At 41.8% G+C, this 12,828-nt stretch overlaps 1 protein-coding gene across 1 annotated transcript; it reads right to left on the bottom strand.

Annotated features, from left to right (window-relative positions):
- Positions 1 to 230: 230 nt before the first annotated feature.
- Positions 231 to 11,012, bottom strand: itk (IL2 inducible T cell kinase). The gene is made up of 17 exons (XM_018756310.2): positions 10,747 to 11,012; positions 9,562 to 9,666; positions 8,763 to 8,844; positions 8,043 to 8,168; positions 7,711 to 7,748; positions 7,162 to 7,313; positions 6,925 to 6,990; positions 6,740 to 6,794; positions 6,059 to 6,138; positions 5,324 to 5,466; positions 4,876 to 4,950; positions 4,473 to 4,641; positions 2,842 to 3,058; positions 2,240 to 2,304; positions 2,029 to 2,147; positions 1,578 to 1,735; positions 231 to 1,049 (listed from the first exon to the last, which is right to left on the bottom strand). The coding sequence occupies exons 1-17, from the start codon at positions 10,909 to 10,911 to the stop codon at positions 984 to 986; spliced, it is 1,881 nt and encodes a 626-aa protein (XP_018611826.1). The 5' UTR covers positions 10,912 to 11,012; the 3' UTR covers positions 231 to 983.
- Positions 11,013 to 12,828: the final 1,816 nt, after the last annotated feature.

The following is a 12,828-nucleotide window of genomic DNA, read 5'->3' as shown; positions in this document are numbered from 1 at the left end:
TTTACACACACACACACACACACACACACACATTGACTGAAACTGCTTGTCCCAAGTGGGGTTGCGGCGAACCGGAGCCTAACCTGACAACATAGGGTGCAAGGCTGGAGGGAGAGGGGACACACCCAGGACGGAATGCCAGTCCATGGCAAGGTACCCCAAGCGGAACTCGAACCCCAGACCCACCGGAGAGCAGGACCCCGTCAAACCCGCTGCAGTGTGGTGTTTTATTTCTGCTGAATATTATAGGATAAAGTGCAGCTACTGTCCTGTGTGGTGGAAGCAGGATGTTAGGTGGATTTGTAGAGATCAATCAGGGAAATCTCTCTTTAGCTGACCAAGTGTGAGAAGGCAGTACAGCCAGGACAGCGCACACATAAATACTCATGGATACAGTACAATACAGCAGAAGTTCTCTCAGCTGCACCTAGAAAATATGTATAATCTCATTATAACCCACTGGATTTTTTTTTTCCATTTATATCATTGTTATGGGATCACCGTAAGATACAGCAAATGCATAAAGATCTGTCGCATCATGCAGTACAGTGGCTGTATAAAGACCTGTTACATTTTCTCATAAGTAACTTCAAAAACACAAGGTATAAATGACTTTTATATGAACTGCCTAAATCCATAAAGGTAATAATATATATACTTCAAAAATTTCAATGTTGTAAATGCTGGGAGTAACAAAAGTAAACAAATAACAAGTAAAAGGCACAATGCTTAACAATATGGACTGATTCCCCTAGGATAAGGCATACTTCTGAAAAAATAAATATTGCACAGATAATTGAAATAATCTAAGACAGTGGCTCACGGCAGGCTGGCCGAATCCTCGCCGAGCGATCCTACCACACTCATTATTAAACAGGCATATACAATTGCATGTAATTTGTACAGTGACAGACAAAGACAATAAATACAGTATAAATATAATTATAGAGTCTGTTTCTGAGCTAAATGATTTCAGCTGAAGTTCATAGTTCTGCTTGAGTGGCAAGCTCATGATACAGCAGAGCAAAGGAAGGACGATCCTCTGGTTTCTACAAAAAACATACAGAAAGAATAATGCATAGGGGATTCTGTCTCCACTAAACATCGTTTACACAAATATTTACAGGTTACATGTCTATTCTGTTCATCTATATTTGCAGAGAAATAGAATAAAAGTTACCTTACTTTGGCAATAGCACTTAATAGCACAAAAAAGCTGAGGTGCACAAAAGCACAAAATTGAATTTTGTCATACAAACATACCAATAATCTATGTGTCTTTGAAAACGTAATTCACATATATACTCATTAAACAAAAAATGAACAGGAAGGTGTATTCTCAAATGATTAAATGAATGAAGCGTACTGTACTGTATATATACATATATACACACAGACACATGTATGTACTGTACTGTTATTATCTAGATAATAACAGTAAAAACAAAACATCGATACAAAAATGATTAGACCTACTATTTTACCATTTGAAATTTAGGTTTGCTATTATTTTTCAGTACTCTACGGAAAAGTGTCGATCGATGCTAAATGTACACCTTCGGTTTCTGTTCACATACCTCCTTCCAGCACCACTCCATGAGTTGGTACACCATCTCTGGGGCCAACCTGGGCTTCAAGAGCCTGAGTCCTGCAGAAATTGCCTCCACCACCTCACCATTAGTGCGGTTCTCATATGGCATTCGCCCCTCATTGTACACCTCCCACATTAGCACGCCTGTGGGAGACATGAAAGCGGTCTGTCGTGGGCCGCATGTTCCAAATACTGCAATTTTCTCACCTCACACCTCGCTGTTGCTCAGGTTAGTGACATCACAGTATGCCGTGAGTCCAACTGAGCTCTCCACGAATCAAAATTTCAATCTCCTAATTTGTATATCGTTAGAGCAGCTCAGAGCTGACAGCGCGGAAGACAGCCCACAACACAAAACCAGCATAGGCTAAACAGGAATCACAAAACTGTTGACATTAAGCTATTTAAAAAAAAAAAAAAAAAAAAAAAACTCTTACCAAAAGACCACACATCAGATTTGCTGCTAAACTTGGAGTAATGGATAACTTCTGGAGCAGACCATTTCACCGGGAACTTGGATCCAAAGGAGCTGGTATACTGGTCATCAAGAACAAACCTGTAATTTTAAAAAAAAGTTTTCTGTTCAATGCAGATTTTTCAGAAGGTGACAGGCTAAAAACATTCCTGGCCACCTTACTGCCACCTTACCTGGTCATTCCAAAATCAGAAACTTTCACCACCTGACTCTCTGAAACCAAACAGTTCCTTGCTGCCTGAAAAACATAAAAAAATACAATATTGTTAGATTCCACTTTGTGTTTCACCACTGTAATCGTATCAATGAAAGGGACAAAGCCCTGAATTAAGTATAAACAAATCTGTCTACAAAGCAATTACTATCTGTCCCAACCACATGAATCAGGGAGCAGGAGAAATTGCTATTTATATGTGAACAATGACAATTCACATGTCACATTATTTTAACGTGATTGCTGAATATATGGAGCTATGTATATTTGAACACTGGGCTGTGTTTGACGTGAAAACTGAGTTTGTCATCACTACGCTTTCTAAATCAATGGTTACTAAACATCTATGGGTAAGAGGGTGGACAGATGGAAGAATGTATAGATGGATGGATGGATGGATGGAAGGACAAACAGATTTAGTTTTTTGGATTTCAAATTTTCCATTAAATGTATTTTGTTGATGGTTTATTAAACTGTGCATTTAGTATCCTTAGGACACTCAAAAACTGCAGCATGCTCTTCCAACTACACTGTGGCTGACACAATGCAATGTTGTGTTACCAGGTCTCGATGGATAAAGTTAGTGCTCTCCAGGTAGGCCATGCCCTCACACACATCCAGGCACATGCCCAGAAGGGTCTCCTGTGACAGGGTGCCCTTCTTGCTGCGAAGGTAGTCAGACAGGCAGCCATTCTCCATGAACTCGAAGAGCAGGTACATGGGCGCCTGCTGCGTACACACGCCGTACAGCTGTACCAGCTTGGGGTGGGACAGCCTCCTGGGGAGGGGAGTGAGAGGGCCATCATGGGAAGAAGGGATGAGGATCAATACTTCATTTTGGGGGAATTATTTTAAAACTCTCTGGAAAAGCAATTATCTTTGCCTCGTAATAAAAACTGGATACATTTTGCTTTGACAACAGAGATCCAACCTACTATGAGTACCACCCTGAGAATCTATCCAGCAATGTTATGAATGAAAGTTTTAATGCAAGAACATCTATTAAAAAAAAAAAAAAAAAAAAAACCTTTCCAAGCTACAAAAACAAAAATCCCTGAATGTATTTTTTTCCTTCAAGATCATAAAGTCATAATTTTATAATTTTGTAGTTCCATCAAGCAATAAATCTAAACACTTTCTGCTGAGGTTTCATTTGAATTTCACTCAGATTGTACTGTACAAAAGTTTTAGGCACTCGGTTGGGAAAAAAAGCTGTAAAGTAAGAATGCTTCCAAAAATAATGCTCTTAATTAATAAAATTCCTACAAAGCTTTGTAACCATCCATCGTCAACAACCGCTTGTCCCAAGCAGGGTCACGGTGGCGCAGCGGGTCTGGGGGTCGAGTCCTGCTTGGGTGTGTGCCCTCCCCCTCCAGTCTTGCACCGTGTTTCTAGGTTAGGCTCCTGTTCGCCGCAACCTTGCTCGGTACAAGCGGTCTCAGACAGTGTGTGTCTCTCTGTGTGTGCGTGTCTCTGTGTGTGTGTGTGTTTACTTTCTTTAACAACATACAAAATCCTTACTTTAATACTGTAACTTTTTGCAAAAGGAATGCTTGGAAATCTAAAATATGCTCTTTCCCATTGACACTAATGCAGAAGACATTAAATAACCACACACACACACACACACACACACACACATTTTCTGAACCGCTTGTCCTATACGGGGTCGCGGGGAACCGGAGCCTACCCGGTAACACAGGGCGTAAGGCCAGAGGGGGAGGGGACACACCCAGGACGGGACGCCAGTCCATCACAAGGCACCCCAAGCGGGACTCGAACCCCAGACCCACTGAAGAGCAAGACCCGGTCCAACCCACTGCACCCCCCCCATTAAATAACCATCTAAAACAAATTTTTTTTGTAAAATATCTAAGCGCCTAAGACTTTTGCACAGTACTGTATGTATTGAGCAGAATTGTTTTTATCCTATTATTCAGAGAAGTAACTAACAGTGAACCCGCAGGCTTCTAACCCTTAACTCATGCTTCAGTTCTTATACTGTGGTTGAGTTTCACATAAGAACAGTAAAGGACAAAAAAAACTAAATTTCCAGGAATCTGTTTCCAGCTCTCATAGTAATCCATCAATGTACAAGAAAAAATATCGATGAAAAGATGCAGCAGTGTTCTGGATTACAGACGACTCCCTTCCAGGAGAAAACACATCAACGTGATCACGAGTTTACTCACGTCATGACGCGGGCCTCCTCTTTGAATTCTTCTTCAGACATGGCCCCTTCGCGCACCATCTTTACAGCCACCTTCACCTGTCGCCAGTAGCCAAGCATCACCACGCCAAACTGTCCGCTGCCCACCTCCTCAGCCAGCGTCAGCTCTGTGGGATCCACCTCCCACATATCTGAACAGGACAGAGGACAGTGAGAATGTATGGTTGGGACTGAACCATCCGGGATATAAGCAAGGTGTGTTATTCATGTTTTATAAAGTAATGCTTGAAAAAGAGAATGAAACTGAAAACAGGGTAAATATGCAGTTGTTTCTGGATTAATAACGCTGCAAAGCCAGACAGGTACAGGTAAAGACTGTTCCTTTGGGTGATGAACAGGATGATGGAAAGGATTCAGTCTCTGACCTGAGGAGAACCCAGCCGTCATAGGAGCAGTCTCTCTGCCTGTGGACACGGGATGCCTCAGTCTGGTAATGAGACCTGTGGAGAAAAGGAAAGTAGTGAGTCTATCAGAAAGAACAATGCTTGTACAGGCATATCCATTTCTGTCAATTGCTTGGACAATCAGATACTACAAAGATAAGAGGCATTTTTTTTTTTTTTAATCTAACCTAGGGCCTTACTGATGCTTTGTGATGCATTCCATATTATACCATGTTCCACCTTACCAGCATCTGTGCATTAAAAAAAGACTATTGTATTTATAAATGTTTATATTTTAATCAATAGCAAGATGCTTGCTTGTACTGTTTCCATTGTATAGTTTTAGTGTTTAACTCTACAGCTCCGCTACAACAGTCACAGTCACACAGCAGATAAACACACGTCAACTCTGCAACTCAAGCCAGTTAACCTGCAGCATTGTGTTGGTGGTAATGGATGAGCTCTGGGATAGTGCTGAACAGGTACTTCTCAGCCAGGTAGTACTTGATCTCTTCTGCCCCTGTCTCCCTGATCTGGTAATGCTTGACTCGGGGGTGGTTTTCCCCATTAGATCTGCAGACAAACCATGAAGGTGGGCTAAACAACAGGGGGTTGTGCAGAAACACTGCGACAAAGCCAAGCTGCTAAACTGGGGTAGACTAAGCATGCCAGGAAAAACAGGGACAGATATGCTCAAAAGAGAGTCTCTCAGGAATGGATGACAGTGCCAGGACACTAATATTTTTCAAATCTGAAAGTAAGCCAAAAAAGCAATACACTGCTTGATCTTATCGGTGTTTTCTACACTTGACGAGTATATTGAGCTTAGTATCTTAAGGCTTCAAAAAAAAAACTCTGCTTCATTAGGTATTCACAACCACATGTAACATGAGACAGGAACACAGATAGGTGCCTTGGTAAAAAATATACAGCAAAGCTAAAATGCAAAGGGCACAACAGTAAAGCAATCCAGCTAACTGCTGCAGATCACTCAGCTTGTCATGCTGGAAGCAATACAGTTGAAGCATCAGGTGAACAACTCATTTAACACATGCTGTGTGATCATGCAGAAACAGACACAGGTGAAACGTTACTGTAGATGAAATAAGTTCATTGCATGCACGAGCCAACGTGCGTGGGTACGAAAGTAATAGAGGTAACTTACCCTGGGGCTTTAGTCAACAGTGAGACAGTGTAAACACCTGCGTGCCTGGAATCCCGAACCATGAAAGCCCCTTCTCGGTCCTGGACACAAAAACATTAGATTCTTGTACCATAGGCTATGCCAGTAAACATGCTAGTACTGTAGTAGCAATGTCACAAATTAAGTTGTTTTTTTTGTTTGTGGTGTACAACAGGCCACACGAAGAAAGGGAATAAGAAATCTGTTGACCTTTCAGTAACCAAATTTTTCTTTGTGAACATTCGGGGCAAAGAAATGTTTTTTTTACACTCGCTACAAAGCTAAAATCTTGTTGAAGAAAAATAACTAGAATGTGTTAAATAAAACAAATTGCCAGTGCAACTGCATCACGGGGTTGAGGTAAACTTTCAGAAATTTAACAAAAAAAAAAACGCCTGACATAAATGAGACAGGAAATCCTGATGCTGAAGTGCGGTTTTTAAGGTTCAGCCTAAAGCACTGCTCCACATTTCCTGCATCTGCACACTTTGCAGAACTGGCTCTGCAACAGTGCTGGAACAGCCAGCTTCTCTGACTTGAAGATCACACTTAGAAAACACTTCAGCAGGTCTTATATAAAAAGAAAAGCACTCAAGGACAATGATTCAGTAATGAACTGACCATGCTCCTCACATCATTCAAAACTTTTCACTCACGAAATACCTCTTGGAACAGCAGTTGCTCAGCCTTGGCTCTTGTAACGTCTTTGTTGTACCACCTGCAGGGTTACAGTTACATAGAGTTGTTGATGCCACCTCAAAAAACATATAGAGCAAATGTCTAAATATTTAAAATTTAAAAAAGATAACAGAACAATGTGATGGTAACTTGAAAAGAACCCAACTCACTCATATATCTCCAAGCTGTCTGCAGACTTCTCAACAATGTAACACCTTGGTACGAGTCCCACTTGCCTGCGGGCAAACGCATGGAATAAAATTGTCTCTGTTCTCACTATAATGATATACAACGATTATATAGAAAGCTAAGCTGAATATAAGCATGCTTCTGTGTCATTCATCTTATAACACTGTCCTGTGACTGCCTTTTTCTTCAACTGCTGTCAGCACCTCTGCACACTTTACCCGTTCTTGTCCTGGACCATCCACCAGCTGGGGTCCGATGTGTCTGTGACGATGTATTCCTCATACTTGTGAAGCGCAATATCTTGTGCCCCTTGAGGGATGAAGTCATGCAAAGCCACCACCACCATCTCACCAGGGTCTGAGAATCGACGCTAGGAAACCCAAACATGAGGGATTCCGTTAAACCTTTTTTCTACAAAGAATTATACGCCAGCTCATACTCATTCCTAGTATATGAACAGTCACACTCGTGGATACGTTTTTTCAAATCAACAGTGACAATTGTCATAGACCCAAACTTGCACTCATGCTATCCAGCGCTAATACTTACAATGTTAATCTACATACACTTTTTTTTACCCATTTGTACAGCTAGGTAATTTTACCAGAGCAACTTAGGGTAAGTATCTTGCTCAAGGGTACTACAGTTGTAGGTTAGACTCAAACCTGTATCCTTCAGGGCCAAAGGCAGCAGTTCTAACCACTGCGTTACCAGCTGCCCCTGGTAGCACAAAGGACGTTTGTTTGCCATCTGAAAATTGTGTTTACCTGCAGATCAGGAGTTGGAGGAAGAGGCTTTTTGGAAGCTACAGAAAAGGGAAAAAGTGTTATTATAATCCTAGTTTATTGGAAATCATGTGTAGATTTCAAAAATTGGTATAAAATAGCAGTGCACACTTCCTTGGGCCTAGGACAGCATCTTACAGCGAGTGAGTAATGGTAAAGAGCCAGGTGGTTTTCCATATTAAAATTCCTTGAACATGGTGTTTTAGTTATACAGATATTGTGGACCTGTTGCATCTCTCTTTAAGTATTTGAAAGACCCTTGGCAATGTCATTCTAACTGCCCTTTATCCATCCTCTTAATTAAATACACATACCGTTTCCATTTGGGTCATACTCAATACATCCCCTGGCCATTTTCTCATTCTGCTGACAACATTTCCACTTCCCATCCACCCAAAAGTTTGGATGATACATAAGGGCTAATGTGTTGTTCTTGGTCCCTTCAAAAGAGAGAAAATACATATAAAATTTCCAATGAAATTGTTTTATACATATGTCACTGTAACTTAAATGACATGACTTAAACATATTCAAAGTGATTACTAGTATAAACATATATTCTGGTAAGATACAGATATTGTACCAGTCAGAAATGTGAGTACACCTGGCCATAAATTGTATAGAGATGTAGTTATCTTCCTTCCTCTATAGGAAATGCTTCAGAACAGCTTGGAAGACATCGGTTCATTACCCGATTGCACTTGTTAACCAACTGCCTCATAAAAAATTGATTGCAGCAAATGTGCTCAAATTTTTGATTGGTACTGTATACCTACTCATAAACTACACACACACCGGCTGAAACCACTCATCCCAAGTGGGGTCACGGCAAACAGGAGCCTAACCCGGCAACACAGGGCACAAGGCTGGAGGGGAGGGGACACACCCAGGACGGGACGCCAGTCCGTCGCAAGGCAGCCAAGCAGGACTCGAACCGCAGACCCATCAGAGAGCAAGCCCCTACTCATAACTAATAATGCTAAATTTAAAAAAAAAAAAAAATCCAATTCTTTGACACTTCTAGTGTTGTATACCTTCCTTCAAAGCTCTGACCCATCTCTGACGGCAGTCGTTATCTGGGGCGAACACATACAGGTAGTAGCTATCATGAAGGATCTAGAAAGGCACAAGAGAATCATGTAAAGTCCAACACTCAAGGGTACAAGGAAGCAAAACCGGGAATAATATTTATGTTACGTATGTTATGTGGACATTTCTACCGTTTTCCGTTTTAAAAAATTACGTGGATCTCTAGAAATCTCCTAGTGTTGAAAACTGAGAAATTACTCCATATTTTGTCCAGTGTTATGTTTAATTCTGCACATCATGACCTAAAAAGAGTCTTGTTCCTAAATGAATATTTAAGGGATAAATAGGGCAGATGTCCTTTTGTACTGCCAGATGACGTTCAACAGTAGGAGGATCACATCACCAGTATGAGTCAGCTGCAGCCATCATATTACTGAAATGTTACAGAAACATGAACCCGAACAAAATACATTATAATTGTGATAAACTTTCCTTTTACTCTTTGATTCCGGCACACTCTATATGACTTAAGCAAAAAGCAAGAATATGAAATAATTACTGCAAAAAAGTGAAGTCTACTTGTGAACAGCAAGCCTTTGCAATTTATTAGAAAGTAATATATACCCAACTCTATAGTAAGAATGTTTAGCGTACACTTATAACAGATACAAGAATAAGGTTTATAAGGTATTTTGTTGGAATGAAATATGAATGAATGAATTTATGAAATTAAATGCTTAGTAACAGAAAATACTAAACTGCTGAAATGTTGACTCTTCTAGGAAACAGAGGAAAAGAGCTCACCTGGAAAGGATATTTATATTTGCAAGGTATGGACATTTCAGTGCGTACTATCTCCACGCATTTTATGTGAGAAAGTTCAATGCAGCCTTTAAGAATTGGCTTTTTCTAGGAAAAGAATAGAAAGAATTTGTATGGATTAGTATTTTCTTGTTCATTACGCCAGTGCACAGGTATAAAAACACTAAAACCAGAGTTAGAACAGACCACGCTTATGTGCTTAATGACAAATAACTTTTATATTTAAATACTTCAGGAATAAAAATGAGGTGAAATGTTGGGTCGTGATGAGGCATAGTGTCTATAACAAACAAATATTTTTTTTTTAAATATTTAAATCTGATACCCACAATTTCAGTTTATTGTCATATTTCATACTTCCAACTTTCTGTGTCGTTTGCTTAAGCTGAATGCTTTAATTACTATGGGCAACACAGCTGATCTATGCAAATAAAGCTTTGAAAGATGTAAATAACTGCAGTGCCCTTCCAAACACACATTACAGGTCCAAATTCCAACAACAGCAGTATGTGTGCATATCTGCAGAAATGTTGACTGAGAAACAAGCTAAATGTCTAGATTCATGTAATATAACAGACAATAATGATCCTACAGAAGAAAAAACAGGCTAACAGCTACAAATAGGTGATGTACAGGTTGTTCCAACAACAGGTGATGAATTAAGATTTACAAAAAAAAGAGAGTTCTAGTACGGATGCTGTTTGCAAACATCAAGTGCAAGAGGCTATTCGTTCATTTATTCGTGGAATAAAGATTAATTAAAGATTAATTTAAAGATTATCCGGAGTAATCTGAATTAAACCTATTAAGGATCACCGCTGAAAAGTTAAGCACCTGTTTAAATGCATATTTTATTTACACCACATATAAATTATAAGAGGGAGGGTAGCACTGATATTCACACTACCGAACCATAGAATTTTTAAAAGAAAAAACTTTACAGGCTACATCTTGATTTAAAAAAAAAAAAAAAAATGTACTGGAGATCGATTTTCCTCGAGAAACAACAATTAAACTGAGACATGCAGGCACAAAGTACAATTAGATATACTTCCCGTCCCTCTCGGCAATGAATGTTTTAGAACGTAGACGCGAATCGCACGCGCGCCCAAAGATCGGGCTCACGGTGCGAGGGGGAGCGCGCGCGCGCGCGCGCCGAGCTCGTACCCCGGGCCGGTACTCGAAGTAGGTGAGGTCCTCGGTGCTCAGCACGAAGTAGCGCTGCTTGTAGTTACACGGCGACGTCCTGCGCTTCTGCTGGGACTTCTTAAAGAAGAACTCCTCCAGGATGATCTGCGCGCTCATCTTGGACGCGGCCGTGAGACATGACATGGGGCGCCGCCAGCACTGCGCTCGCCCCACACACGCACACACACATTCACTCACTGGCTCACTCAGGCACGAAGAAACCAAGCGACACTGAGCAGTGAGAGGCCGTGGAGAGACTCACATGCGGGTTTCCGGCGCGGGGCACAAGGTGCGCCGCTTCCTCCCCTCACGTGTTCAAAATGTCACGCTCCAATGAAAATATTCGGATCCATACAAGATGTAAGACCCCGCGTGCAAACTTTTCCAAATGTGGCTCCTCCGTTACAGCTCACGCTCACATTTTTCTTCAGTTAGCAATTTTATTTGACCTGCGCAGCCATTCCATTGGGCAACACTGACCCTGTTTTTCATACGATGCACGTTTAATTATTTTCCTCAAGCACCTTGGCTTATCGTATGATGTTAAGCTATTATCTTGCATTTGTTTCCTAAGCTGTTTATTTATACAACTCATTAATCCGAGTAGGAACCTTGCCGACCAGTATTGCACTCAGCACAAGCAGGGATTCGAACCTGCATCCTTTGTTCCATCAATTTCTTTTCAAGGAAGTTCTAATGTCATGTGCAGCATCAGCAGAGGTCCTCCGAAGTGCATCCCAGTCTTTAGATCACCCCGTTTAGCAAGCTGGTCTTTAAAAGTGAGAGCGTGGCAACAGTCAGGTTGTGGATTCTCGAACAGTGCACACCACAGTACCTGGCTGCTCTTGTCTCCAGTTCTACATACCTGCTCCTGTGTGTTCTGATATACTCCCTCCTTCGCAGGACTCCTCATTCTCCCCGTTGTAATGTCCCCCAAGTGTCCATTTTCCAGTCTCCATGACACAGAATGAGCACCAATCACCTGTTGCAGTTGTGTATACAGCACCAGTAAATAAGCTTTGCACTTGAATTCACAACTGCCCACACAGTGATCACTTACGTTTATTAATTTAGCTGATCCTTTTCTCCAAAGTGACTTACACTGTGAAGCTACTTACAATTATTTACCCATTTATACAGCTCAGTAATTTTTTTTTCTTTTTTACTGCAGCAATTTAGGGTAAGTACTTTGCTCAAGGGTACAACTGGAGGTGAGACTCAAATCTGCAACCTTTGGGTCCAAAGGCAGCAGTGCTAACCAATATGCTCCCAGCTGCCCTGATCATGGTAAATCATCACTATACTACCTCATCTTGGCTTGACTTTGCGAATGAAGATTTAGGAAGGGAGCTGCCCATGTCTGCTGCAGGTTTGCTGATGGCTGGCGGGGCCAATACGGGACAGGCAGGTCTGGCCGCAGCAGCTGCAAGGGAAAGTCTGTCCTGGGTTTGGTGCTGCAGTGTCACATTTCTTCCTCCATCTCCTTTTGTCCTCAAGACCAACCCCATGTGTGCTCTCGAAGTAAGAAACAGGCTGGTGAATGGTATGTCTCCAGGCCTCACGGTCAGAGGCTAGAGCAGACCACTGGCTGTGGTCAATGTAACAGGCACCAAGGTATTCCTGCAATGAGCTTCGGTTAGGCCACCTTTTCTAGGCCCCTCTCCGTGTGGAGCAAGCACTGCTGTCCCTAAAGAAGGCTGCTTGGTCATTCAGGGTGCTACCGAATTATGTCGTCGTCTCCGGGGTCAACATCGGACGACCCTTACATCTAGACCACCTGTATGCAGGATCGAAACTGTGGCTTCCGGTGTCATCTTCCACTTGCCGTTTTGCCCCTTTCCCATTGTTGCAGGGCTTCATGATGATGTTGGTCATAGACATGGGTGTGCCCTTTGAGCCTGCACAGTGGAGTTTTTAGGTGGAGTGCAGTGTGCACAGAACTAGTCCTACGCTTTACACCTGGGGTTCGTCTGCCATGGCCTAGCAAGCTGGGACGGTGACAGTGAGGCCCATGGGTCGTAGGTGTTACGTTGGAGTGTCCTTCTCCTAGATGGATGGCCT

This window comes from Scleropages formosus, chromosome 13 (assembly GCF_900964775.1).
Source record: "Scleropages formosus chromosome 13, fSclFor1.1, whole genome shotgun sequence".
Classification (NCBI taxonomy): Eukaryota; Metazoa; Chordata; class Actinopteri; order Osteoglossiformes; family Osteoglossidae; genus Scleropages; species Scleropages formosus.
This window is presented reverse-complemented; position numbering and strand designations above follow the sequence as displayed.

Bases quoted from the DNA above. Each gene is read 5' to 3' on its own strand.
- itk (XM_018756310.2), bottom strand. From the start codon at position 10,911: ATGTCATGTCTCACGGCCGCGTCCAAGATGAGCGCGCAGATCATCCTG. The intron at 3,059-4,472 runs GTGAGTAAACTC...TCCCCTCCCCAG, and splicing joins GAGGAGGCCCGCGTCATGAC to GAGGCTGTCCCACCCCAAGC. The intron at 2,148-2,239 runs GTAAGGTGGCAG...TTAAAATTACAG, and splicing joins TCTGATTTTGGAATGACCAG to GTTTGTTCTTGATGACCAGT.